This window comes from Accipiter gentilis, chromosome 21, assembly GCF_929443795.1.
Source record: "Accipiter gentilis chromosome 21, bAccGen1.1, whole genome shotgun sequence".
NCBI classification, from domain to species: domain Eukaryota; kingdom Metazoa; phylum Chordata; class Aves; order Accipitriformes; family Accipitridae; genus Astur; species Astur gentilis.
In genome coordinates this window covers 5846094-5871750 of record NC_064900.1, presented here as the reverse complement: position 1 = coordinate 5871750, position 25657 = coordinate 5846094, and the positions used below count along the sequence as shown (strand labels likewise).

General features: G+C 45.9%; 1 protein-coding gene across 1 annotated transcript in view; it reads left to right on the top strand.

The window, feature by feature from the left end:
• Positions 1–25657, top strand: part of GAP43 (growth associated protein 43) — a 55997-nt gene that overhangs the window by 17243 nt on the left and 13097 nt on the right. Inside the window, exon 2 of the mRNA XM_049824648.1 lies at positions 14834–15461. Within this exon, the coding sequence (XP_049680605.1) occupies positions 14834–15461 (628 nt within the window). The remainder of the gene's footprint in view (positions 1–14833; positions 15462–25657) is intronic.

Genomic DNA, 25657 nt, shown 5'->3' with positions numbered 1-25657 from the left:
ATTTTTACTCCGTTTGTGCAGATGGACAACCGAGGCACAAAGAGAGTTTCGTCAGCAGGACTCCCTAATTCTGTGTGCTGAATTAGAGAAACAGAGAACCTGAGTTTTATTTGTAGTTTTTATTTTCAATTGCACATATCTGAAAATGTCTCCCATTACTCTCAGCTGCAGCTCTGAGTGCTCAGCAGTGCTCCCAATCAGACTCAAGGTGTCTGAAACCATCTACTCAGAGATGTAGAACATGGCACTAGGAATCACCCTGTGAAAAGTATGGGCCAGGATAGCAGAGGAATTCAGCAGCAAAGCTAGGGCAGTGCTGTAGGAGAGCCATCTGTCAGCTGCCCTAACCCTGAGAGCCTCTGTTCTCCTTTGCCAAGCCTCTGCCTACTGCGTTTTAACTTTCCAACTTCCAGCTGCAAAAAATAGGACCAAGATTTTAGTGTAATCCCTTTATACCCCTAAGTTTCCTAAGCTTCAAATATCCAGATTTCCTACTACCGCTTTAAGTCTTCTTTAAGCTCCTTTGTTTTACTTTGCTATCTTTCAGCAGATATTTACAAGCCTGGTTCCAAACAGTGGCAGGGTGGTATCAGGTAATTTACAGAACTCCTAACAAATAAGATTTATATAGGCAGGAGCCTAGCAGGATTTTCAAAGAGCCTTGGTGCCTAATTCGCACTGGTTTTAATAGGATTAAGGCAAGTAGGCATTTGTCAAGATCCCGCTATTCGTTCCTTAAAACCTGGCCCTGTAATTCTTCTTTCAATCAAGTTTATGTTGACTCACTAGAGCTAAAGCATAGGAATGTGTACTAAAATGTTAATAATTCATGAATGTTTGTAAAGTCCTGTGAGAGTACAATCTGGAAAGCAGGCATCTTGGGGGGATGTGTTATATTTTCTTCAGGCTTCAAAATAATTGCTTCTGCAACCAAAGCACAATACCGGTGGAAACTTTTTTCCTCTGCTTTGCGCTGAGATCGAAATGTTAGTTACCTGAAAGCCCCAACAGGTGCTCCAATTCTACACGGAGTACTCTCAGATATTACTAAGGATTAAGCAGATCCCAAAACCTTGAGTTAGTGACTGGCTTGAAAGAGTACAGAAAGTGTTTGTGCATTCGTAACTTGTTCTTTCTGGAAGGGATCAAATGACTCGTGTTGAATTTAATCTGTTTGAAAATATTCCACATCTAGGCTTCATTTCTGATTTCATTTCAGCAGGATTTAGTGAATTGGTTATGCAAACTGACTTCAGGAGGTGGATTTCTTGCAAATTACTCACTTACTCCACTATGTTTATATATATATGTGTGTGTGTGTGTGTGACAAGCAGTTTGTGATAGTTATACAATATGTTTTCCTCTTTCTGACTGGGAAGGAGAAAGAAGAAAGAGTTACTGAAAAAAAAAAAAGAAAAAAAAGAAAATAAGCCACACTCCTGGGCTAAAATTTTAGATCTGTAATCATTTACTGTGATGGAATTTGCATGATATGTGTCTATTTCCATGGCTTAGGGACCAGTTCATCTGAAAAGTAGAGTACAACTAATGGCATGACCTGGTCACATAATGTAGACATTTGCATATCATAATCTTTGCTTCATTTGAGCAGACCTACAGTTTTCTTAACTCCAATCATGTGTCCTATGAAGGACTTAGTATTGTTACTGCTAATGGGTCAATAAAGTGGACTGGCATGAACCAGCCTTGTCCTGTGACTTCCTGAAGAAGCAGGAATTATGTCTTTCTACCAAGAAATGGCTCTATATTTTAGATGGTGCTAGGAAAAAACAAGCTGGTTCCTGCAGTATCTGAACTGTTTTTCCTCTGTAAACCAGTGTGCTGCCTGTGCCCTTTCTTGTGTTCAGCACACTCCCATTGTCTTGATTCCTGTTGCTTGTTTCATTGCTTCCTTTCCCAGCACCACAAGGGAGATATATCCCAAGGATGTAGAAATAATAATGGTTGTCATCATCATAAATCCTCATGCATTTGGCTCTTCTCACAGTGGGCACCTCTTCCTTCATCTGGAAGCTCACCATTAGGACAATAGAAGCCCGGATGAAAACTCTTGGAGAACCTCTGAAAAGCGTTTGACATCCTTCCACTCCATCTTACTTGTCCTAGCCTGCTCCAGCTACCCAACTTCTTGACATCCTCAGAACGCTCCTAAATACACTGAATAGCATTTGGGGGAGGCTGATGGGAAACCGAGCAGTCAGACTCAGGACTGTGTTTAACAATCTGCGTGGATTGCTATCTATCTATAGGACACTTGGCCATTCACAAGTTTCCCTAAACTTTTTTTTTTTTTCTTCTTTTTTTCCCTAAGTGCTTAGCTATTTTCAGCACCATCTATGTTCATGGCTGCAGCTTTTCCTACTGCCTTTGGGAGGCTGATCCACACATTGATTTATTTTTAGCTGTATTGCTAATTATTATTTTTGTGAGTATAGTGTTTCATTATTCATTAAAGCTGGGGAGACATTTTAGTCATTTCTCAGTAGAACAAACGTGAATTCAGTAACCAAAGTAAGATTTCTGAGTAGAGCTTAAGAGGGCTAGGAAGAGTGATCTGGCAAAGAAGGACAGGTAAGAGCTATTGATATGTGAAGGAGTGTTACTAAGAAAAGCAGAAACAAGCTATTCTCAAAGCAGACAAGATGCAGGGGGCTGGCTGAAACTCTGGGAGGAACTCTTTAGTCCACCAAGGAATAAACTGCCAGAGAGACTCAGAGAATCATCTTTGGGGGAAATCTCCAAAGATGGGTAAAAACCACTGCTTTTGCAGGGTAGGTTAAAGATGAAGAACATTAGCCCTGCTGCAGTGCACAGGGATGGCCTAAAGGACCCTGGAGAATTCTAATTATTTGCTCTTAAGTGTGTGACAAAGCTGCGCAGTGTGAACTGGCCCTTACTAACAGAAGAGGAATCACCGCACATTTTCTGGTGTTAGATCGTCTGCGCGTACTTGCCAGTGCTTTCTGTCCGGGGATCCTGAGCGAAGAAGGTTCCTATTCCAGAAACTCGAAAGTCCTCCTCAAGATGAAAACCCTCTTTCCGTATCACATCTGCAGCAGAGCAGAAAGAAGTGGAAGGAGCTTTGTGCACCCCGCCTGCCCAGCCATTCCCTCGTTCTTGCCAGGGGTCCCTTTGCCCTCGACTTCTCTGCCAGGGTGGCCGCTGAGTAAAGCTCTCCACATGGAGGGCTCCAGGGGTGCCTGGATGTACGGTATGGTTGTGCTACAGATGCACCAGATACAGAGTGATCTAAACTGTGTGCCTGGGGAAAGCACATTACAATGCGCAGTGCTTTGAGGCTACCGCTATGCTTCCTGGCTGAAGAATGGAAAAAAGCCAGGAGACTTTAGGACCAAGATGTTTAAAGCTTACTGAAGCCCCTTTTTAATAACAACTTAAAGATGGGAAGCCCAGGGAGTGAAAAAATGGAAAGAAAGAACATCTCTCCTACAGCAGGAAGCTTAGGAAAAGCTCTGGGTGACTGCTTAAATGTGGCTGTGATATACTAGCCCTTCTAAGTGGGGAATCCAAACACTTGTGGCTTTTTTCCCTAGCACATCTATTCAACGTGTTCCTTTTGGCTGGAGATCTTTATAGCACTAACTTAAGAGTGTCCACAAAGGGTCTATCGCAGCATGTACTGCAGGCTTGCCTCCCCCCTCGCCTTTTTCAATAGGGCTGTATACAGTAGGGGAGCAAAGTAGGAAACAAAATGGCTCAAAGCCACATGTGCATTTCCCATAGCTCAGTGCCAGTCCCTAGAATAAATGATTAAGCCCTGAGGCTACTGGGTCTCCTGTTCAGCTGCCTGTGGCCCCAGAGGATCTTTCCAATCAAAGCCATGTCTGTGCTCTGGTGACAACCCTACCTGAAGGATGGGAGAGGGGTATGGCACGACACTGTGCCTTCGGCGCTGTGCCACTCAGGAGTGACAGCTCAAATCACAGGCCCGATTCATCGGTTTTACAGACCTTGGAAAGCACTGAAGTTATGCAAACTGGGCATGGGCTCAGGCAGTCACGCCTAGGTTCTTGGGTGAAGGAAGCTGTGTCATACAGGTCCCCTCTGGAGACCTTTTCAGCTTCTGACAGACACTTATGCCTCCTTTCAGGATGTTCTCATCCTGCACTGACAGGAGGGAATAGATAAGAGCACAGCTTAAATATTGCACAAGGCTTTACCTTGCTACAACACCATGCATTTGAGGCTCTTGCAACACTACAAAAACTTAATTCAATTTAGGTTCAGAGTCTCTGGAACATAACAATGTCTCCTCTCACAAGTTGTTTGGAGCAGCAGACCACAGAGATCTTGTAAAAATGATTCCTAGTGAAAATGTCATTGAAATCAATGAAATTACACTCCACTTTCACCTTCTGACATTGCATTTGGCATTGAATTTCCAATAAGATCCCAGTACAACTGTTTGTTAATAAGCTGTACAAACTTCAGGGTAGGAGGAATAGAGATGGACTAAGTCTTCTTATACTTGCTGTAAGTCAGCAGTATCTAAGAGCTCATAGTGGGACCAGCGACCTGTTTCCTATATTCGATATCTTAAGAGTAGGTTTAACTCTTCCCGTTCTCACCTGAACTAGTGCCTAAGGAGGGAGGAGGTATGGGATCTCTCTCCTTCTTTCTCTGCTTGTACTTTAAACACATAAAAGGAGTGAGAAAAAAAATATAGGCCAAGAGTGATTTCACAGAATGTTTTCTATAAGGTGTCTAGCATCCAAGATGTGCTGTTGCTGTGAAGGATTCAGATCCATAAGAGGGGTCCACGTCTTACCCATTGCTTGTGGTGAGTTCATACTCATGTTATGGTGACAGCCCTATCAGCTACCTTGCAGAAGATCTGTGGAGCAAACATCAGCACCAGTGGTACCACTGAAGTAAAGGTGGGTGGAGAGAATGGCCAGGGCAAGTCAGAGGAAAAAGTACATGTGGATGCATGAGAGCAATCTCTGGGTCAGTCCAGCCTAGACGGGCATGAACATCCACAACACAAATCAGTAAACAGCTTCTGTGAAAATCAGAGCCAGCACGCAACACCATCATTCTCTGCTTCCAGCAGCAAGGCTGACACCCTGTCCTAGCAGAGCTGGGGCTGGTGTTGGTGGGGTCAGGCAGTCCCACGGAGCAAGAAGCAGAGCCAGCAGAGCCAGTCCTGGCTGGTGAGGAGAGGCCATGCCACCGAGACCGGTTGAACCCTTCAGAACCAGAAGCTGAGAAAAAGCCAGCTGCCCCAGTGAGGAGATGAGTCTGTACCAGTAGGTAGAAGCCTTTGCGACAGATTCCTGCTCTGTGGGGATACAAGATCCTGGAACACACACAGTTCAGCTCTGCAGTGGGGATGTGGGATTGGTCTATCTGGAACAAAAGCTGAAGAGGTTATGAGAGAGGATATCTTTGGTGGAGCTATTTTAGAGCCAGTTTATCAAATTACGTAGTCCTGCAACTATGGTTACTTGGGTTTTGCTGGGGGCAGCTCTGGTGATTTGAAAGATTGTACTCTCCTCCTTGGGGAATGGGGAAGCTGTTGGCTAAAGATGGTGCTGTGGGTTACACTCTCTTTCAGGAGATTATAAAAGCAAAACACAAAGGTCTGACCAGGAAGATAATGAACAGTAAGAAAGGCAATACTGACTTTACTGTCCTTGTCAGATCCCGATCAAGAATCCTGGTTGCTACCTTCTTCAGGTCACTCTGCCATTTCAGGTGGGATACACACTCCTGTCCCCCCTGAAGTTCAACTGCTGTATGTGGCTGTGGGCACAGGTAGCAGCTACAGGGTTTCACCCCAGCAGTAGCTGCAGTTTGGGAGGAGAGAGACCTTTTCTTCTCTGTGCAGGTGCTAGGCGTAAAGCAGTGGGGGGTGAAAGGTCCTCTAGAAGCATCACTGTCCAGATGCTCTGTGGAGCAGAAGTTCATTGTAGAGCAATGATGTGGGAAGACAGAGGAGGCTGGTGCACAGCCAAAGCACTTTTCTCATTGAAGCCTTAGCTGACATGAGCATGGCTGGTGGGATGGTCTGTGATAATTGAATAGGGTATTCATGAGAGCACCTTGCCTCCCCCGCAGCACCATGGCAAAATTTCAGGTTTCAAGGGCAGAGTAAGCATCGCCCTTTACATTTTACAAGTAGGGTGACATAGCTACAAGTGAAGAAGTGAACAACCTTCATTCCCCACCTGGATTTCCTCTCTCGTATCTCCCTGCTGCCTTGGAGAAGCTGCTCCATCTCGCTTCCACCCTCCACTGTCCAGGATGGGGAAGGAGGAGGAAAGGCTCAGCCCAGGGCTGTCACACATTAACTCACCCACATCCAAATCAGCCTGCTTACTGACAGGGCCAGCTCCCCAGCAGGACGCTGTTGAGAGGCTGACTCAGGGTCCTCAGGACCACTGCTAGCCCAGTGCTCATGGAAATGACAGCCAGGGCTGTGCAGCGAGGTGGCATGGGCCAGCAAGAGCACTGCTAACACCTCTTGCAGCTGTGGCACTGTCAGTCATGCCGATCTGCTCCAGGAGACCCTGCTTGGCTATTTAGCTGCCTGGTTTTTCTTGGTATTTCCTGCTGTCATGTCCTTTGGATGTGGATCAGTGATTTTCTCTCTCTCTTCCTTGCCCTCTCCCTTCTTGGGTATCACATCTCTGTCATTGTGCCTCTTATTTATATGCCTCTCTTCCATTCAGTGCTTTGGCTTTGGACAGGTTTTACCTCTCTCCCCACCTTTCCTTTTCTCCTCTCCGTTTGGTTCCTTTATTCTTTCCTCTCCTCTCCTCTCCTCTCCTCTCCTCTCCTCTCCTCTCCTCTCCTCTCCTCTCCTCTCCTCTCCTCTCTTTCTTTCTCTGCCTTGAGCTCTGTCTTCTCCCTCCCCTAGCCTTCCACCTTACCAGACCAGCTCCTTGCAGGGCCCCTTCTACCCACCCTGGGTTTTAGCCCCACACCTCCCTTCCCTGCCCACCTCTGCAGTGGCAAAGCCTGGGGCTGGGCAGGGGAGGAAGGTTTTTGCTGCAATAGCAGAGCCCACCCTCTAAGCATCTTCCCAAGCCACTGGGAGTTAGTCTGTGCCTTGCTTTCCCTAATGGCATGGGATGTTTGTTGACTTTAATGAACTTGCAGATGCTTTCTCAGAAGATAATTGCCCCCATTTCCAGTGACATAAACTAATAATAATATTAACAATAATAATGATAATAATCATAGTCACTGCCAGCAGGAGGTACCAGAGGAGATTCAAGGTTAACAGGCAGGTTAAAAAGAAGGTTCAGAGACTGGATGGACTTGGAGCTTGAGCTTTTCATTGTTATTCTGCTGGCTGCAAAAACCCTGGGCAAACCAGCAAGGAGCACAAGCAGGTGCTTGAGCTAGTGACAGGTCCTCAGTCTAGTTGCCCATGGACTGATGGTCCCAGCATGAAATTCCTCACAATTTCTAGGTGCAACCAGGAAAGCTCAAGGTAACCTCAGAGACCAGCAGTGGAAGGGCTTCTATTATCCCTGCCTGCAGTTTACTCAGGTTAGGGAGAAGTAGGGATATTTTCCATCACCAGAGCTGGGTGCAGCCCTGTGTTCCATGGAGGGAATGGGGTAGGAGCTGCAGGACACAAGCTGCTGCTTCTTGTAGAAAAGGCTCTAGAGACCTTGCGTAACCCTGGACTCTGGGGGGGCTCAGCAGCTGCCTGCACGGGATCTCAGAGAAGCAATTCTGAGCTGTAAATTAGCCTCTGGCCCTTGGCTGCAGCTAGAGCAGAAGCAAGTGTGGAGTCCAAAACTAAGCAAGCAAGAAGAAAAAGAGAGTGAGAGAGAAAGGTGGAGAGGGAGAGGGAACGACAATTCAGGGTTTCGTTACCTGCTCAAGGTCAGCAGACCATGGGATTCAGAGTCTGAAGGTGTTACTTTAAAATAATTCACATAGCAGCAACCATCCTTGCCTGAACTACCCTGAACAGGACCACACAAACCACATAGTCTGAGCCTCGATAAAATTTCTCTTTAGTCCAGTGACATCCAAGTTTGCTTTTCTGTCTAAACCCATCTGCAGCAGAAATCATATATTCTTTGAATGGACTTTTCTAATCAAAGCATAGTTCAAGGGAAATTTTTCACCTGGTCCTTTTGCTGAATTTCTTCAACATGTTCTATTTTGGGAGTGGATTTACACTGTCAGCTTGGATACCTTCCTGCTTCATTTCCAGGCTTTGGTCCCTTGATCCGAACGCCTGCTGGCTGGCTCCTTCTGGAGCGACAAAAGTATTTCCCTCCAAAAAGGAGACTAGGCACAACTGACAGCTCAGTTTGTGCCAGGATCCAACCTGAATCAAGAGCATAGGTGTTGATCATGCCAAACACCCAAGGCCTTCAACACAGTCCACAGACTGAGGCCATACCGCAGGGTATACACATGCCCTTGACGTTAACTATGAAAGCACTGCCTTGGCAAGCTGCAACCCAGTCCTGTCTCTGAGACTTTAGGTGCTTTGAATTGAAAGATGAGTGAATGCATCCTGTGCCCCACAACCACCGAAGTGCTCCACAGAGCCCAAATCAGACCCAAGGCAAGTGCTTTTTCCTCAATGATGTCCACAAGCCACTCTGCTCCAGAAAGCACGAGTCCTGGACATCAGCGACTTTGCATCAGCTTCAGGGGCAAGGCTCTTATTTCTTTCACCCAGCCTGCAAAGGCAGCATAGGCAGTACCGAGTGCCTTTCTCCATTTAACCACTGGAGCTATAGGGGCTTCAGGGTGGTAGATGACACCATGGTTGACCACCAGCTTAACAGAAACAGGTTGACAAACAGAAGGGAGAGTCACAAAGCAGGTGAGGAGAGTATAATAGATTTATTGAGAAGGCACACTGAAAATCTCTAAGTAGGTCTAGCCGAGATTATTTTCTACTCGTCTTCTCAGTCACAGCACACAAGTGAATAACATCCATCCATCTGCCTGACCATCATTAACTTATTCCATTCTAGGCACCATAAAATAGAGGGGAAGTTTCCTACACGTGAGAGGATCTTGTAGAGGAAAGGATGGAAACTCCATTGTTACAGGATTTGAAACTGGCGAGCTGAAACCCTGCTAGTTATACCCTGGGGAGCCATCCTGCATAAGCCTTCAGAAAGAGGAATTAACCTTTTCTCTCTCAAGGGTGTTTTACCCGCCATCACCATAGTCATCCTGGGAAAAAAAGGAACTCTGTTTGTTTCCTCGCTCTGCAGACAGGTTGTGCTGAGAGGTGCCATCCTGTAGCCAGGTGTCTTCACACCATTTAACTGGGTTAAAAAAAAGCTGTTCTCTGTGCTAAATTGCTTCCTCACTTCACAAGGCGTGAAAGCCTTTTCTCTCTCTCATGTGTCCATGCTTCACTCCTTCTGGGGAGACAGCTGGGTTTTTTTTAATGCATTCTGCTCCTTAAACGCCATCTCTGAGACAAATCAGGTCATGTAGTACCAGGCCCTCAAAAGCATTGAGGTGACTCAATCCCGTGAAATCAATGGGAGTCAGGGGCCTAAATTTCTTCGCGAGTCTGGACCCAAGTGACCTTGAATAACATCAGTAGGAACATACGTTGTGCTTTAGTCAAGATTAGAGCGTGGGCTGGGATGCACCTTAACCCCACAAGTTCCACGGGGGGGGTTAGTTGGTTCAGCAGTATCTAACGGAAGGAAAGATTTCCACACATACCTTAGCACAGGTGTCATGAGAAAGGAATGACTTGGGGTCCCTATATCTTTGCATGGAGAACACAGGGTGGGTTTTTTCCTTAATAATCAGGTATCATATTGCCCTTGGGTTGTGAAGTGGGTTATTGGTAACTGTCACTGGTCATATGGATATCCAGGCTCTGGCCAGTATAGAAGCCTTCTCTGGTGAAAGCTGTGCAAGTCCTAAATCTGGACTCCTGGCATATGGGTTTCAGAATACCAGGAGATGGCAACGTGAATCGAAGGGCTCTGGGATTTGGTGTCACATTAAAGAGGAGCTCCTATCTAAGGACAGGAAGGAGCGGGATACCGGGGTAATGACTGAGTGTGTAGCAGCCTGATCCTAGGATGAACATTAAGGAGGCTGACATATCTATATATTGGTGGGCAGAGAAACACCAGGAAAAGGAGACGGGCAGAGAGGACTGTATAATATTGAAAGACCTTTTAATGGAACAGTAAGTTCTTTCTTGATCTCTCCATCCCAGCATCCAAAATACAGAACCACGTGATTATTTTTCCAAGGCCAGGGAATGAGGTATACCACAAGGGACAGGTGGACAAACAGCACGCAAGGACCAAAGCACTCAGTCCCATCCTTTCTTGCTCTTTGCCTATGTGTGGCTGCAAACACATGGAACATCTGGAAAACATCTAGTTTCTCCATTTCTCCTTTCTTGACGTACCAGCATGTGGGACAGTTAGAAGGGCCTGGAGGTTATAGTAGCACTTTCTTCATTCTTTGCCATATTTTGACCCCTCTGTAAGCTGTGGGTTTGGAGATGGAAGGTGGAATGGTGGCCAGAGATTAGAAATCTTCTTGGGGGCATGGCTCCATGCAATTCCCACATTCTTGGTACCTAAGAACTAACCTCTGCCCTACCTGTGTCTTAAACACTAATTTCTTATCTCCTACTCTCTCAGCTATGTGACAGCAAAGAAAGTCTCACTTACAGGAACAGTCTGCCTGGGAAGGGATGTCCTAGAAACCTGGAGGTGTGGCAGACAAGCAGATGGAGATGGTTAGAGGATCATCCCTCCAGGATTGGAGAGATGTTGTGGGCTGTGTAGATAGAGACATAAAAGCTTAACAGTGTGTTTCATAAAGGCAAAGCTTTGCACACTGGCTTCAGTGGGTACGTGGGGATGGTCCAAATAAAAAAATGGACATGCTTGACTATGTGTGTCCTTTTATACATCCATACAGCTATGTATCCACCAGCCTCCGTGATTTTAAGTCCTTCAGCCATTGAAGGATCTATGAATTATTTCACACTAAAGGAAACAGAGGACATTTTCTCTGTGTAAAATGACAATACATTGCATGAACACTTACAGTATCATGAATATGTCAATATTAAGTACTGGTATGAGTTTACACATAAATGTGTAAATGAAGGGGCTGTGATGGAATGTTAATACATGAAACCTATCCTTACCAGACCTGATTCCTGGCTGGGAGCTCTAGATTCTCTACAAACACTAGTAATAATAGTAGCAGCTTTATTCCAGCCACAATACTACAACCAAAATGTCATACACGCATGGCAGATAGATAAGACAGACAGATTTCTTGTTTTCCACTGAGATGCTTTTGAATACATCCTGGCAGGGCTGACTCATCCTTTTAGCTTTCCAAGGAAGATAAATTGCTTTCCAGGAGCTTCACTGTATACAGGTTATTTTTGAGTAGCTTCCTTAATTAAGGTTTATCTGCTGTGTGCGTAAGCCACAGATGAAGAGCCCTTGTCTTTTTTTGTGTGAACAGAAGTTTCCCTCTGAACAATCTGTTTCTCACCCAACCCATTGTTATACAACATGACACACATACTATATGGATGCCGTGTCCTACCCCAGAAGTAGCTGCAGGCCAGTAGCCTGAAAATAAGTCATTTCAAATGCCTGGGCTGCTTCAGTGGGGAAGGGCTGAATAGAAATGGGATTCCTGAGGGCCACAGTTGGCACAGACAAACTATTAGTACATTTCGTTCGTCCATGACCTTAAACTCCACCTCTGCCCCAGCCTCATGTTTCTTATCTTTTATATCTGAAATCACGCTGAAAGCAGCCTGTTGGAAATACATTTCGCTGTTGCAAACCTTGCGATCTGGCAAGGACTCAGACTGATGTCATCCCGACTGGGATAAGAGGACAATGATGTCATCAGAATAGCAAAGGAGCCTTTTAGCTCTGTAATGAGGTAGGTGCGGGTGAGAGGTTTCAGTCTGATCTCCCTGGAGAGAAAAGAAAAAGTGCTCTCCCATTCCCTGGGATGAATTTACTGCCAGGTAAAGGGCTGGCTGGCAGTCGCAGCTCTCTGCGAGTTCATCTGTCAGAATAGCAGGAGAGCCAACCCTGCGGCTCACCGCGCCCTCGCCTCCTGCTAGCGGTGAGAAGGAGATAAGCCTTCGAACGGCCGCAAAGCCCAGGGACAGGGTAACTCCTCTGGAGTCAGAGGCATGCATGCAGCAGGCCATGCTTCAAAATAGCCGTCCTGGTTGGAGCAGGAGGTACGTGGGATGTGAGAGCAGCAAGGCCGGTGGCAAGGGAGATCTCCCTTCAGTCAATGGTTTTCATCTTTGTCCAGGGATTAGCAATTTTGTCACATTCACTAATGGTTTTGCAGGAGTCAGGCATACGGGACTGGACCTTTAGGGTCTTGTAGTTATGTCTGAATTGTCTTTCCAGTCTCCCAGTCCTGCCACTGTTTGAAATTGGCCACAGTCCTTAGAGAGAAAGAGTCAAAGCTAGGTCATCTAAGTGTTATACAGTGCTATAAAGGAGTCTGTCTTCACGTTGCTGTGGCTACAGTGTAATGTAGGCATACTCAAGCTCTCCTCAAACCAGCTAGTCTGGGTATTAGTAGTTATGTTGCCACAGCAACACAGGACTTAACTGCGAGCTGGAAAACTTGCCTAAGGAGCAGGATGGATGAACCGGTGCAGAGCTCTGCACTACCCTGGCTGGATCACAGCTGTTCTGTGAACACGCTAGTTTAAAGGTACTTTCGATTTGTTTCCATCCCCTTGTGCTGAAATAGGCCAAAAAGCTTACCCCAGATGCTGAATAACGCAGTGCAGTTAGCTATGCAAGCAAAAGACATACATGAATGGTTACAGCATGGTAACGTCTTTACACATAACCATCACCTGCTCTCTGACAAGCCGAGACGAGCATGAAAACCCACTTTCCATACCACGTCGCTCAATGCACTTGGGGAACCGTAGCTGTAACTGCTCAGCTGTGCCCCTGTGGTAGCTACAACAACCGTTTTGTCCCTGGGCATGGTCAGGCGCATGAAAACTCCTTGTGCTGAATGCTGGGTATTAATATCAGTTGCATATTCATTCACAGGCTTTTTCACTCACCCCCTACAAAAGCATCCTGGTGCCTAGTCTCACTCCCAGACTTATTTCGTGCTGTATACAGACCCATCCTTACCTCTGCACGGCTGTGTGGAGCGGTTCTTTTCCTTGATGATTTGGGGCTGCTCGTTCCTTGGCCACCGTACCCACTCAAGCTCACCGTACCCACTCAAGCTCACCCCTGTTTACCTGGGGAACGATCCCAGGTGGGCACCAGTGCTAGGATGGGGGATCCTGCGCTCACTGGGGACCCGGGGGAGGTAGCGGGTACCACCTCTGGCACGCCAGTGGCCAAGCATTTGGTTCACCGGCACAGTTTCGCTCATACATGTGTGCCTGACCCTGTCTCACGCTGTGGAAATAATCCCTTCCAGTCTGTTTCCCAGTGATTGCTGCCAGTGTGACCAGTCCTCTCTCCCCCTCTTCATGGTGGTTCCAGTGCCACACGTGCGTGCTGCAGCGGCTTCTTCTCCCTTATTCCTGCTGCACTCTTTTTGAATTAATTTATAAGCTGTCTCCTCTCTCTGCTCTTCTGGTCCCGGGCCTTTTTCCAGATGGCACCTCTCAGTTGCAATGGCCTGAGGAGTGGTTTCCTCTTCCCACCCAGGAATAAAAGCTTGCTATCTTTCTCAGCCAGCTCGTTTTCTTTCTCTCGTGACCTGAGCCTGTGTTGGAAGCCAGGTGCAGACAGCAAAGAGGCCAGTGGCTCTGCTTCCGAGTAGCTCTTTGAATGCTTCCCAATGGGAATATTAATAGAACAGTGTCCTTTCATCAATATGCAGCTGAGCTGTTACTTGCCCAAGGGCTGCTAAATTATTGGGGTGAAGCATGGTATGTCCTGTAGATTCAGTGGGGGTTTACAAGCTGAGCATTATCTGTCTGCAGCAGACCAGCACGAGGCACAGGCTCTGTTTTGGTCACATTTAAGACTCTAATGCATGGCTTATGTCTAAAAAACATGGGGAATGCCTGTTCTTTGTTGCAAAGCTGAATTCCCCCCAATAGTCAAGAGAAATTATAATTGCTGAAATGGGAAAGACTGATATCTATCTGCCTATTATTCCTTCATTGAAACCATGAGTGGTGAGCAGAGGCAAAGTGCTTGGAGTGCTTGCAGGCAGGGCATTTGTGAGGAGTATATCCTGTGAATATCTGTGTATGTCTGACAGCATGCATCTGCGGTGGGGCGGGCAGCGATATTATTCTCTGTTGGCAATCCTGAGCCAAAAAGCTATAAAGGCCAAAATACTTGCTGTCATTAGAGTCACACACCTGTGAAACAAGGTGTCATTAAAAAGAAACAAAGACTTGAAGGCAAAGGTGGGTTTGGAAGGACTGTGAAAATCCCCCTCAGGAGAGTGTTTTGAAAATGAGTAGGGGGAAAAAAATGGTATATTTCAAAATGGATGGGAAAATAAATCATGGGAATAGAGACAACCCAGCTGGTGCAAGCCTTTCCACGCAGCCAAGGTGCTCTCAGCATTGCTGATGGAGATGATGAGGTGCTTTAAATTCCTTTTACAAATGCCCCACGTCTGTCCAGCCCTAGGATGAAATGAGAGCCACCTGGCTTCAAACTCCTACCAAATGGAGAGGCTGCTTTGAAACCTGTCACTGGTTAGCAGGAGGGGAAGGTGGGACATTCCCAATAAAACCAGAGCCTAGGCTGCACCTGGAGTGATCTTAACTTATCTCCCTGTTTTCTTCTCTGTCCTCTTCCCTTGTTCTTCTTCAAAGGTTGAAAAAAATGAGGACGGGGACCAAAAGATTGAGCAAGATGGCATCAAACCAGAAGATAAAGCTCATAAGGCAGCCACCAAAATCCAGGCCAGCTTCCGTGGACACATAACAAGGAAAAAGCTCAAGGGGGAGAAGAAGGGAGATGCCCCGGCGTCTGAGACCGATGCCGCCGACAAGAAGGAGGAAGGCCCTGCCGGCGGAGCGGCCGAGAACAAAGAGAGCGAGGCTCCCACTGCCACAGAAGTGGCGGCCGCTGACAGTGCCCAGCTGGAGGAGGGCAGCAAAGACAGCAGCGTGCCAGCGGAGGAGAAAAAAGGGGATGGAGCCACCGACACGGGCTCAGAGCAGCCAGCCCCGCAGGCTGCCGCTCCTGCCGCCTCCTCAGAGGAAAAGCCCGCTGCTGCCGCTGCCGCCGAAACGGAAAGTGCCACTAAAGCTTCCACTGACAACTCGCCGTCCTTGAAGGCTGATGAAGCCCAAGACAAAGAGGAGCCTAAACAAGCCGACGTGCCTGCTGCTGACACCACTGCCACCACCACCCCTGCCGCAGAGGATGCTACTGCCAAGGCAACAGCGCAACCCCAAATGGAGACAGTGGAGAGCAGCCAAACCGAAGAGAAGACAGGTGAGTGAATGCCTTGCTAGGGAACGGGCTTCTCCAGAAATGGGACGCCTCCCTTGGTCTCTTGGGGACGCATCCGAGGTTGGCCAGCGAGAGCTGGCGTGGGGGTTAGACTGAGAGTTAACAAGGGAATCCCCTTGCTGGGTTTAGGGGTGGGGAGAGTTGCACGTTCTTGCTTAACGCCCTCTTCCCTGCTTCCTGGCACCTTTTGGAAATCCTGCACCTCCTCTCAAGGCTCCTGTTCCTCTAGATGGAGGTGCGATCCAGACCTTTTTCCCTGGTGGCCGGAGAGTGTCAGCCAGCTGGGAGGCTTGGAGGAGCCTAGGAGAGCTCCCCAAACTCTACATTTGCTAAAGAGGGTGATGAATCTTCTCAGTCAACTAGCAGAGGCAGTTCCAGCAGGGCAACAATACTGCCTGAGGTGATACCAGCTCACTAGAGGCTGCCAACTTCAGCTGAAAAGCTCACAATACAAAAGCGCTCTCGTACTGCAGGAGGCCATTAGCTTTGCTAGTGGGATGGTCAAGAAGGAGCCAAAAGTCTCTTTTTTTCCATCTGCTCCTGAATGGATGAGATTCCTGGTACGACCATATCCCAGTCAGGAACATCTTGTTATCAGCATTGCTTATAGTTTCATCTACACCGATACTGCTAGCCTCTGTACTTGGAGTAGCCCATGATGCCATACTTGCATGAAGCTTTTAGATGTGTCAGCTGGGTCAGACCCACGTGGTTAGAAGTAGGGAAGGGGAAGATTAAATAAAGGTCCTGACAGCTCAGTGAGTGAGGAGAGAAGAGAGGTTTGAATGCAAACAGTCACTCTAGGAGGTGTTTTCAAGTCTTTGCTCTTGACTGAGTGCAACTCTGCTTAACTAGTTCTCCTGGGAAGAGGTGAAAAGTTTTGAGAGGCAAAAGTAAGCATTTTTGACAGAGGCGTAGTGTTTACAAACCATAAAGAACAGCTGTTTTTGACTTGTGATACTGAGCTGGGTAGAAAATGCATCAAAGACCACAGGATACTTTTGTTCTTGTTCTTTATCTTCCTTACCTTATCAAAGAAAGAGAACATAAACCATTCACGAGGCATTCACAGGGCATTCTGCATTCTTTAGCTTGTTGGGACAAAAATGTGGCGTATCACCTTGATATTCATAAACAGCCTGATGTAGATGTTACAGAGCCTCAGCATCCAGTCTTGTACTTACTGATGTTTCTCCACCATTTCATTTGGTTAACTACTTCTTTTCCACAAATTACAATTCCCCCTCTCTAATTAGACTTCCAAGCTTCCTAGCTAACTTGGGGCTTCAGGTGACTCTACTCCTGCTCAACAAAGTGGACAGATAGGAAAGAACAGATATGCAAAAGGAGAGATGAGTACTGGTAGAGGAGTTCATGCAGAACACTTATGATGTAAGGTATGGACAAGGGGAGCGGCCCTGAAGAGGGTGAGCCTAAAATGAATGTACACAAAAACAAAGGGTTGCTGGTTTTACCTCCTTTCATTTAAACATTTCTAGAGATAAGCGTTGAAGTTGCATCATCCAAGTTGGCTTTTTGTTGTTCAGGTCTCCATCTCTTTGTTCTTACTTTGTGTGATGGGTTGAGTGGCAAAATAAATGTCATGTGATTTGTGAAATCTAATTTGGTATGTTGCATGCTGTGCTTGCATTGTTTTTATACTTGAGCAAAGGTATAAACATCAATGGCAAAAATAGGGCAGAGTGAATCAGTGTTTTGGGGTCCTCTGTACACAGGATAACAAGTGCTAACTAACTTTTATTTAAGACCAGGGATGCCTTATTCCTAAACAGGAATAGTGATTCTGCTCTGAATTAGCATTCTATTTTTATTTGGATTAATCTGCTCTAATGGATAGAGGTAGGAAATTCATAGTAGCAGGCTATTTAATTTGCTTAATTTTTACCTGTTTTCGGTCATCAGTCATCAAAGAATGGTTTATTTCTAAGCAGTGTTCTAAATTATTTGCAGATAACTTCCTCATGTTCTTGTTGGATTTAACATCATTTGAAGTGGTCAAGCATTCATGGCCACATTATCTGAAGTGGCCATTTAAATGCATGATTTAATATGCATTTGCACATGATACTGTTACTTATGTAAATATCTAGCCAACAGAGTAAGTTGGAAAATCTACAATCAAATATATATATTTAAAAATTAGTTTTCAGTGATTGTTTGAGTGTTCAAGGCCGGTATGTGCATCTATTTATACTTATTCAATATGCATGCTGTAATACTCAAGCTTACTAATGTTTGCAGAAAGCAAACATGGAAGGTGTGTGGCCACAGTCAAACTGATAGTCTCTTTAAAATGTTAATGAATATAGATTATCTTTTTTTTGTCTAAATTCCTATTCCAGTATGATATCAGCCTTCTAGTCACAAACTCACACAGCTGGGCAAGTGCCCCCAGAGCCATCCAAGAAAGAAATGCAAAAAAGATTGAACAGGCTTTCTTGTCCATGTCTCTGAGGATGCTGGGTTGTGTTCTGCAATACGCTCTATAGCACAATGTCCAGAATAGTAAGAAGCTGCTTTCTCCTTAAAGAATGTTCCACAAAAGAGCTTCATCACAGTATAAAAGTTCCCACAGACAGGAAATATTTCCTGACAGAAACCCTATGTTTTCTTTTTCCTATCTTGATCCTATTTCTCCCTCTCATCTCTTTAAACCTCTCCGTTTCTCCCTTGGTACTTACTGTGTCTGTAGACTTAAAGACAGTTGCCATGTTTCAACCTTTCTCCCAGTCATCTCCCAGCAAATGCAGCACTGGTGGTTACTGGCGTGGCTGTGATGGTCATTCACAAAGGAGGGAGGGCTACCAAACATCTGCCACTCCAGTACTCTTCCAGCCTGGGGACAGATCCTCTTTCAGCTTCATCAGTCCCCTTCTCCCAGAAGTCATCCCCTTGGCTTTCAAAGGTCATCTCTTATCTTTTCTGTGATCGAAGACTGGCACAGTAGTATGCGGTGTCAGGCTGCCAAAAATAAATCAAATTGGCTCCTAGCCAGTGTCATCGTTTGGCTGGTTGCCATGGCATGCTTGGCTGCTACTACTGTGAGGCGTGCCGACCGTGCTACTTTTGTGCAGTGATGTTCATCTGCCTTGAATTTTACTACAATGGCTGTACCGTCTTATCTGTGGATATCTTCCCCAGTGCAAACACAAACAAAAGGCAAGGGCGCTTCATTTCTGTCCAGAAGAGGTTTTTGCCTTCCTCTAAGGGCAGGACAAAAACGACAGGAAGAGAGGAAAGGAGTAACTAACCAGATAGAGAAGTGAATGATTTTTAGTGCTTAAATATTTAATGTTTCGGGGGGGGGGGGGGGGGGGAGAGGCTGGGTGATTGTTCATACCAGTCACTAATTTCCCTGACAGCCCTTAGCTCTCCTTGTTATTCAGTTCCACTTACTCTACCTGTCTGTTGGTAATAGTTTAGCAAACAGCTTCAAACAACTGTCCTGTATCCAGTATTAGTTGATCTGGAACCCCAGGCATTCCCAGTTGTACAGTAGGGCAGTTTCTAAGCAATCCTCAATGTATCAAAAAGTAGATGGATTCCAACCTAGGTAAGGCAATAAATGAGTCAGTGGGCTTTGTTCAGCGGCAATGAGGGACTGATGTAAGCAGGACGGTCTCAGTTCTCTTCACGGCTTTTGGTGGGTGACTTGCATGCCAAGAAAGTGTTCTCTTATCTGAGCATGCTTGCCAAGACTTATGTTTATAGGCTTTCTTGTTATGATCCAACTTTTGCCTCCTTGGTGTTGGCATTATGCTTAGAGAGGCTCCCTTAGATGCCAACCTACTCAACAGGACAAAATTCAAAAGTGGTAGGAGGGAATTTATACATTACATATGGATGAGGAGGTGAGACTTATTCTAATCTAGGTTGCGTTGGCTGAAATCCAGAGAGTCTCCATCAAAGTTACTGGAAAGAGTCTACATTAGCGCAGCTTTGAAGCGAGATCCGCATCGCATCCGGCACAGCAGATTATAGAAGAAGATGGGCTACTGTGTGCCTTGTGGGGAGGAGAGGAGGTGAATGTCACACAACGTTAGATTCTCTTTGTACTTTCCCAGGTTTTCAAGTCTCGCCTCCAAATTTGGCTAGCTCTCACATCAAAAGCACTCTCAGATTGTCAGGTAAGAATACAACAAAGCCCAGAAATGTGAAAGAGTAAATTGTGCCTAAGGAAACAAATGGATCTTCTTTTGTTGGGAGATGAAGAATGCTTTCTCCTACTTGATGAAATAGCTTTACAATGGAGCAGTTTCACAGCTGAAATGAAAAATGAGCCAGATGACAATTGCTTTGCATGTAAGCGGGCCAGCAGTTCCCCCAGGGCCCTGTATCCTGCAAGGAAGGAGCACTGGGAGGCACCATCTTCTCTTCACTTCCTCAGAGGGAGCAAGTCCCTACGGATCCTTTTTCATGGTTTAGAGTTGAATCAGTTCTTTGTTTTCAGTTCAATCAGCATATTGATGGAAGAACAACACTTGCTGCACCTAGGGAGTGCTGGCTATATAAAGATTTGGAAAGGGAGACTGTCTATTGTCATGTACAAGCTAGAAGGTACAGCCTGCACTGTGCAAGAGGATTGCAGTTGTGTAACTGGAATTTTAGTCTTGGCCCATGGGTAGCTGGCATGAGGCATAACACCCTCACTGCCATTCCTGTTTCATGGGAGCTTATCTCTGCTGCTACACCTGGCAGCCAAGGAAAGCAATGCAAATACAGTAGTCTTTCCATGACTGCCCCAGAGGGAACAACGCTAAGCAAGCGTGCCAGCGTTTTCTTGTCTGTAGTACTACTCCAGCAACAAAGGAAGAATATAAATGCAATTTAGACTACCTGTAGCATGCTGAAAGGTGTCAAAGTCCGTGCCAAGTCCTCAGTTGCTTTGAAACTTTTAATCTTTGCATTGTGTCTACGTGGGTATAAGCATTCCTGCTTTGCATTGGTGCAAATAGCCATGTGAGGGGCAGTATGAGGAAAGTGGAATGTCATGATTTTCCAGAGAACAGGAAACCTACATGCTACCTGCTACAGGTGCAAGATTTCCTCCTCTCTTGCAGTGAAATACTGTCTCTGGTCCCATGTGTGCCACAGATCTGCTATGTTCTAATGAGATGCAGCTTGCCCCGTATAGGTGGTAACTGTGCTAGTAGGCTAGTGGTGAAGCAGGAGCTGACTGCTTTTAATGAAATCTTACGTGGCACTAAGCATATTTACTCATGACAACATGTGGGCTGACTCTGGAAAAGGCCTCTTAAGGAGAGCAGGTTAACCACTGTTTTACAGCAAGGAGGCACCAGTTCTTTTGGGACCTCAGTAAGAAATGCATGGACACTCAAGGCTGGTTAACTGGTTTATTTTGTGAAAGATGGAAATTATAGGAAAGGTGACATCAATCTGTCATCCCCTCTGATGTTGGGAACCACAGCTGTTGCTGTATTGGCCAAGCCCCTCCTCGTTGATCGTGGCATGCTGCACAGAATTCCTGTTCATGGGGAGGTTGGCCAGCCTCACTCTTCTTCACGTCTTTGAAGTATTCTTCCAGCTGAACAAAGCTATTGGTCTTGAACCTGTACAATACTGAACTTTCTAGATGGTATACCAAGGTTCGCTGAGAGTGTTACGTTCTTGCACATCTCCATAGGAAGGAGCTCTTACAAGCAGTACATACAGGTGGTATTTAATGCAGTGCATACTCATGTCACAGTATAAGCTTATGTTGTGTAGTGGTTGCTCATGCTAGCACATGGCTCTCTATAGCCAAGGCCAATGGTGAAACTCCACCTAGCTCTTGCTCAGAATCACTTTCTCCTCGTTACAACGTTTTCCACAATGGCCCGCTACAACTGCACTTGATTCTTCAGAAAATGCTCAGAAATCCCCACATGGGAGGAAGGCTTTCTGCCATAAGTGATGACCAAATTTTCTGCTGAGAAGGGCTCAAATAGCAGACCAGCGGACAGAATAGACAGACAGACAATGAAATTTAAGTGGCAGCTGTTCGCTGTAGTTGCCAGCAGTGCTCTGCACCACTACCAGTGTCATCTCTTTACGCTATGATCAAGTAGGCTGAACTTTTCAGGTAGAAGTTTGCAGAGTATCAGCTGGAATTTGTGGCTGCAAGGAGCAGTACTTTAAAGGTAGCAGTACTGACTCTCTGGTACAGATGGCTGCCATGTGCAAAGGAAAGGGACTGGGAAAGTTCACCAGGTCAGCACGATCAGATTAGTTAGACATTCCTGGAGAGCTGTGCAATAGATGCATTAATACTAGATTATCAGTGGCAGTGCAGTGATGACTTCCAATCTCTGTGGCAACTCTGTGGACTCTGGTAAGGTGAAGTTGTATTCCCAAGGGTCCATGCAAATAACTGGTAGAAGAACATAGAAACTGCCAAGCTAGGGCAGAACTAATCTCTGTTTGTTGTACTTCTTGCAGTGGCTAGCACCAAACACTGCTATGGGCAGATTTGGGGTAAACTTCCTCTCTGCTGCTAGGACTCATCCCTGTCCTCTGCTGCCTAGGATTTGGTTTAACAGTTTAAGCATTATGTATTGTCTCTTTGGATACTAGTTGTAACTGTGGCTTTATATGGCATATATATAAATGCACAATATCAGATTGACTAAGTGTCCACAGCTTCCCCAACTCCAACTGCACAATGGCCGGAAAGTTCAACAGTGAATTGGCTACCATTGCCTTAAATATCTTTCTGTACTTGTGTTATGTCACTGAAAGAGCAAAAGCTTCTGATAGCACTACTTTGTGCCATTGATTATTGTATATAGCATCATATAGTATGCACATATGCATAGAGGCCATAGTACCATAGCTCTAGCTGTTCATCTCTTTCCTGAGGAAAACACAAGCAATGCTTTCATTTGCTTTTTATGGGAAATGATTCCCATATTTTTTAGCATCTTTGTCTGCAAGCCCTTTATGAGATGGGGTGGCAAACACTGCACACAGTCCAGAAAAGGCTGTGCTTGTATACACTTATTTCCAGAAAGGCAATATTTCTTCTGGTTTGCTCCTCATCTGAGTCCTTATGCACACCAACATCTTTGGTTTTTGAACACAGCTACCCATTGTGGACTTGGGAGTTCTCCTCTTTGTAGAAGGCACTGCACAAATATTTTATTCAGCCATATGTCTGTGAGATTGGGCAGTGGCCAGGAGAACTGAGAACCAAAGTAAATGTAGGCAATTACAGGAGGCTTACAAGTCAAGCCACTGGCAGCAGCTCTGCGGGATAGGTTCCACCTCCAGTTCTGGACCTCCGATAGACCTGTGAAAGACCAACTTACACGAGCTCAATTTGAACAGGTCTCTAGCCACAATATATTTCTCAAGACTACATTCATGTTGCAAGCTTGACTTAAAGGAGGGCTTCCTCATTCCCTAGCTTTCCTCTTTGTTGGTGTTGAATGTCTTTCAGGCAGAAAGTAGAGGAGATGCTAGATGATAGCGTATGAGGGGAAAACAGTGATGGAGAGTGCTGCTATTGTGTGCATAGCTGTTCTCTGAAGGGGAGTCTGGCGTGGTTTTGCAGGTTACTAGAACTGTGACTTTCTTCCTAGTTCCGTATTCCCTGCTAAAGTTTCCCTTTGCATGTTCTTTAGCTCTAATGGCCTGTACCACATCAAGAGCCTTGGCTTTATCATCACAAAATGAGAATGTGATTGGTGGAAATGTTTCTTTTTTTCTTTCTGTGTCCTTAGCTACATCACTGTCAGCATGGGACACTGGAACAGAGATGAAAATCGCAGCTGAGGTCCTGGCAGCCAGGACCCTTGTTGGACACCTGCCCTTAGCAGGGCTGCAGAGTAGTCAGGAAAAGAACTATGGAAACCTGGGCAGGGCCCAGAGATGTAAAGGAAAATGCTCTTCTCCTAATGACAGGAAAAGTGAGACTCAAGGCTTCATGTAAATAAGTCTTTGATAAAGGTCATAAGGTCCCAATTATCCAGTGTTCAAAGGACCACACACTTCCCAGCTGTACCTTGAGGCAATAGCAAATGAGTCCTCTTTTCATTATGAAAGAAAGCAGAAGGTGGAAGACACTATTCAACCTCTCCATCTTCCTTCAGCAAATCACAGTAATCGGGAATGTTAGTAATGATAACCGGACATTACCTGTAACCTACAGGGCTTAATGAAGAAGAAAATCTCTCTGACACTTGGTAAAGCATCCAAATCCCAATGCTGAAGTGGTGCAGTGCTGCAGAACCATAGCTGACAATGCATTGCATGTACAGGGCAAGGGATGGGAGGACAGGAGCGAAAGCTGTGACCAGTCTGCAGAAGCATTCGCCAGTGCTGCTGACTTTGGCAGAACTGTCTTAGCGGCTGTGAAAAATGTTTCAAAGACCTTACTGGATAACCATTTGAAGAGATGGATGATGGAATAAAGTAAAAGTAATTTAAAGTTGGGGTGGTGGAAAGTACTTTTAAACACCCCTTTGCTATTCTTAAAGGCTTTGGGCGCCCATTGATTTGGAAATGACACAAGCCTCTGAGAGGGAGGTGTGGATGCAAGCTCTTGTGGATTAAGTCCATAACTGCCTAGTTTTTAGATGAGTATAGGACTCCATCCCCTCACTGGAGGTGGGCTTAGAAATGAAGGAGTATGCATTCCAGCTTGGACACCCTGAGTTACCTATCCCAAAATTTCTCTTCCAAGCTCCCCTTGTTCCTCCCTCCTTCCTCACATCTCTTACAGCCTGTTTGGAGGCAATGCTCCAGCTACAGGGCTGAAATCTAAGCCTCGCTAACTTAGGTAAGGCTAGGATTTCACCTGTGATTTCAGTATTAGTGTTGTAGGCAATTCGGAGTAATCTTCAGTCATCAGTGCCAAAACAAGGGATATGCCCCAGGGAACCAAGCCCTGGGCTGGAGCCTGCCCTGCTGCACTTCAGAAAGACATGTGGGTTGACGGAGTCTGTGGTCTTTATCTTAGATCTGCTCACAAATGGTCTGTATGTTTCTTCCCCTGGGAGGGACTCAGTGCAATATTGTAATATTGGTCTTCTGCTTTCCGTTGTGGTCAGAAGGGATGGAAGTTCCCTGCGTTCACAGGGTCTGATCAGAGGGCTGCCGTGAGGTTGTCTTCGGTAGGGCTGCTACAATCTATACAAGCAGCACTTCTGTCTGGCCCTTTGTCTGCATTCACAGTCCGTTATTCAACTGCTACACCAGGGATCCAGATGGTGAAAGCACAGGGAAAGAAGTAACTTCTTGATTGCCAAACAGTGAGCAGGCATGACCGTCACCTAGATCTCCTAACCTTGTACCACACCTGCTCGGTCCTGCGCCCGTCCCACAGTACAGCTCCTAGTGTTCGGCGTGGACATTCAGGGTGCTGCAGGTTTGCAGGTCAGCGGGGCTGGTGGGTGTTTGAGAGATCCTTCAGCAGTGTGAATGGGTTTGGAACGTGCCTTTAAGCTTATCTTTGGGGATGAAAGTACTCTTTGCATAAACCTGCCCCAGTACTGATGCCAAGCCTTTGTTGGGAGACTTCAGTGTGGTCAAACGTGGCGTTGGGCACAGGGATGGAACTTGACCTCTTGTCCATGGCGCAACCTCTCCCAAACACGCCTGAGGCCCAGCAGGAAGGCAGAGGGAAGAAATGCACAGCACTGCTACTGAGCAGCACCGCTTCTCTGGAGGAACAGCAGACTTCGGTCTCAAGAAATAGTAACTCAGCACTGTTCACTGCACTCAATAAAGAGACACAAAATGAAAAAGAAAACGTTTCTTTGTGCCTCAAGCTAGAAACCTTCTTCATGGCTGGAGCCAAATGACTATGAGAAAGATAGATGGAGTCACTGATTTTTACAGCAGGGAACAAGGAGAAAATTCCAGGCATTCCTAACTGATGTAGCATGCAACTACTTCTTGTCCTCATTTCTAGCAAATCATATGTATGTGTTTATACCAAACAGAGGAGTTAAGCCTAGTTGCCTTTCAAATCACCTCCATGCAGGGCTTCTGAGTAGTCCTGCTGGGCTGGAATTCTTCTGTAAAACTTTTTCTTTTTTTTTTTTTTTTTTTTTTCTTCTTCTCTCTCTCCACTGAAGGACCCTTTAATTTGTCAAAACCAAACATAGTGTACCAGTACCAGGAATGATGGGATTTGTAGATTATAGCAGTAAGAG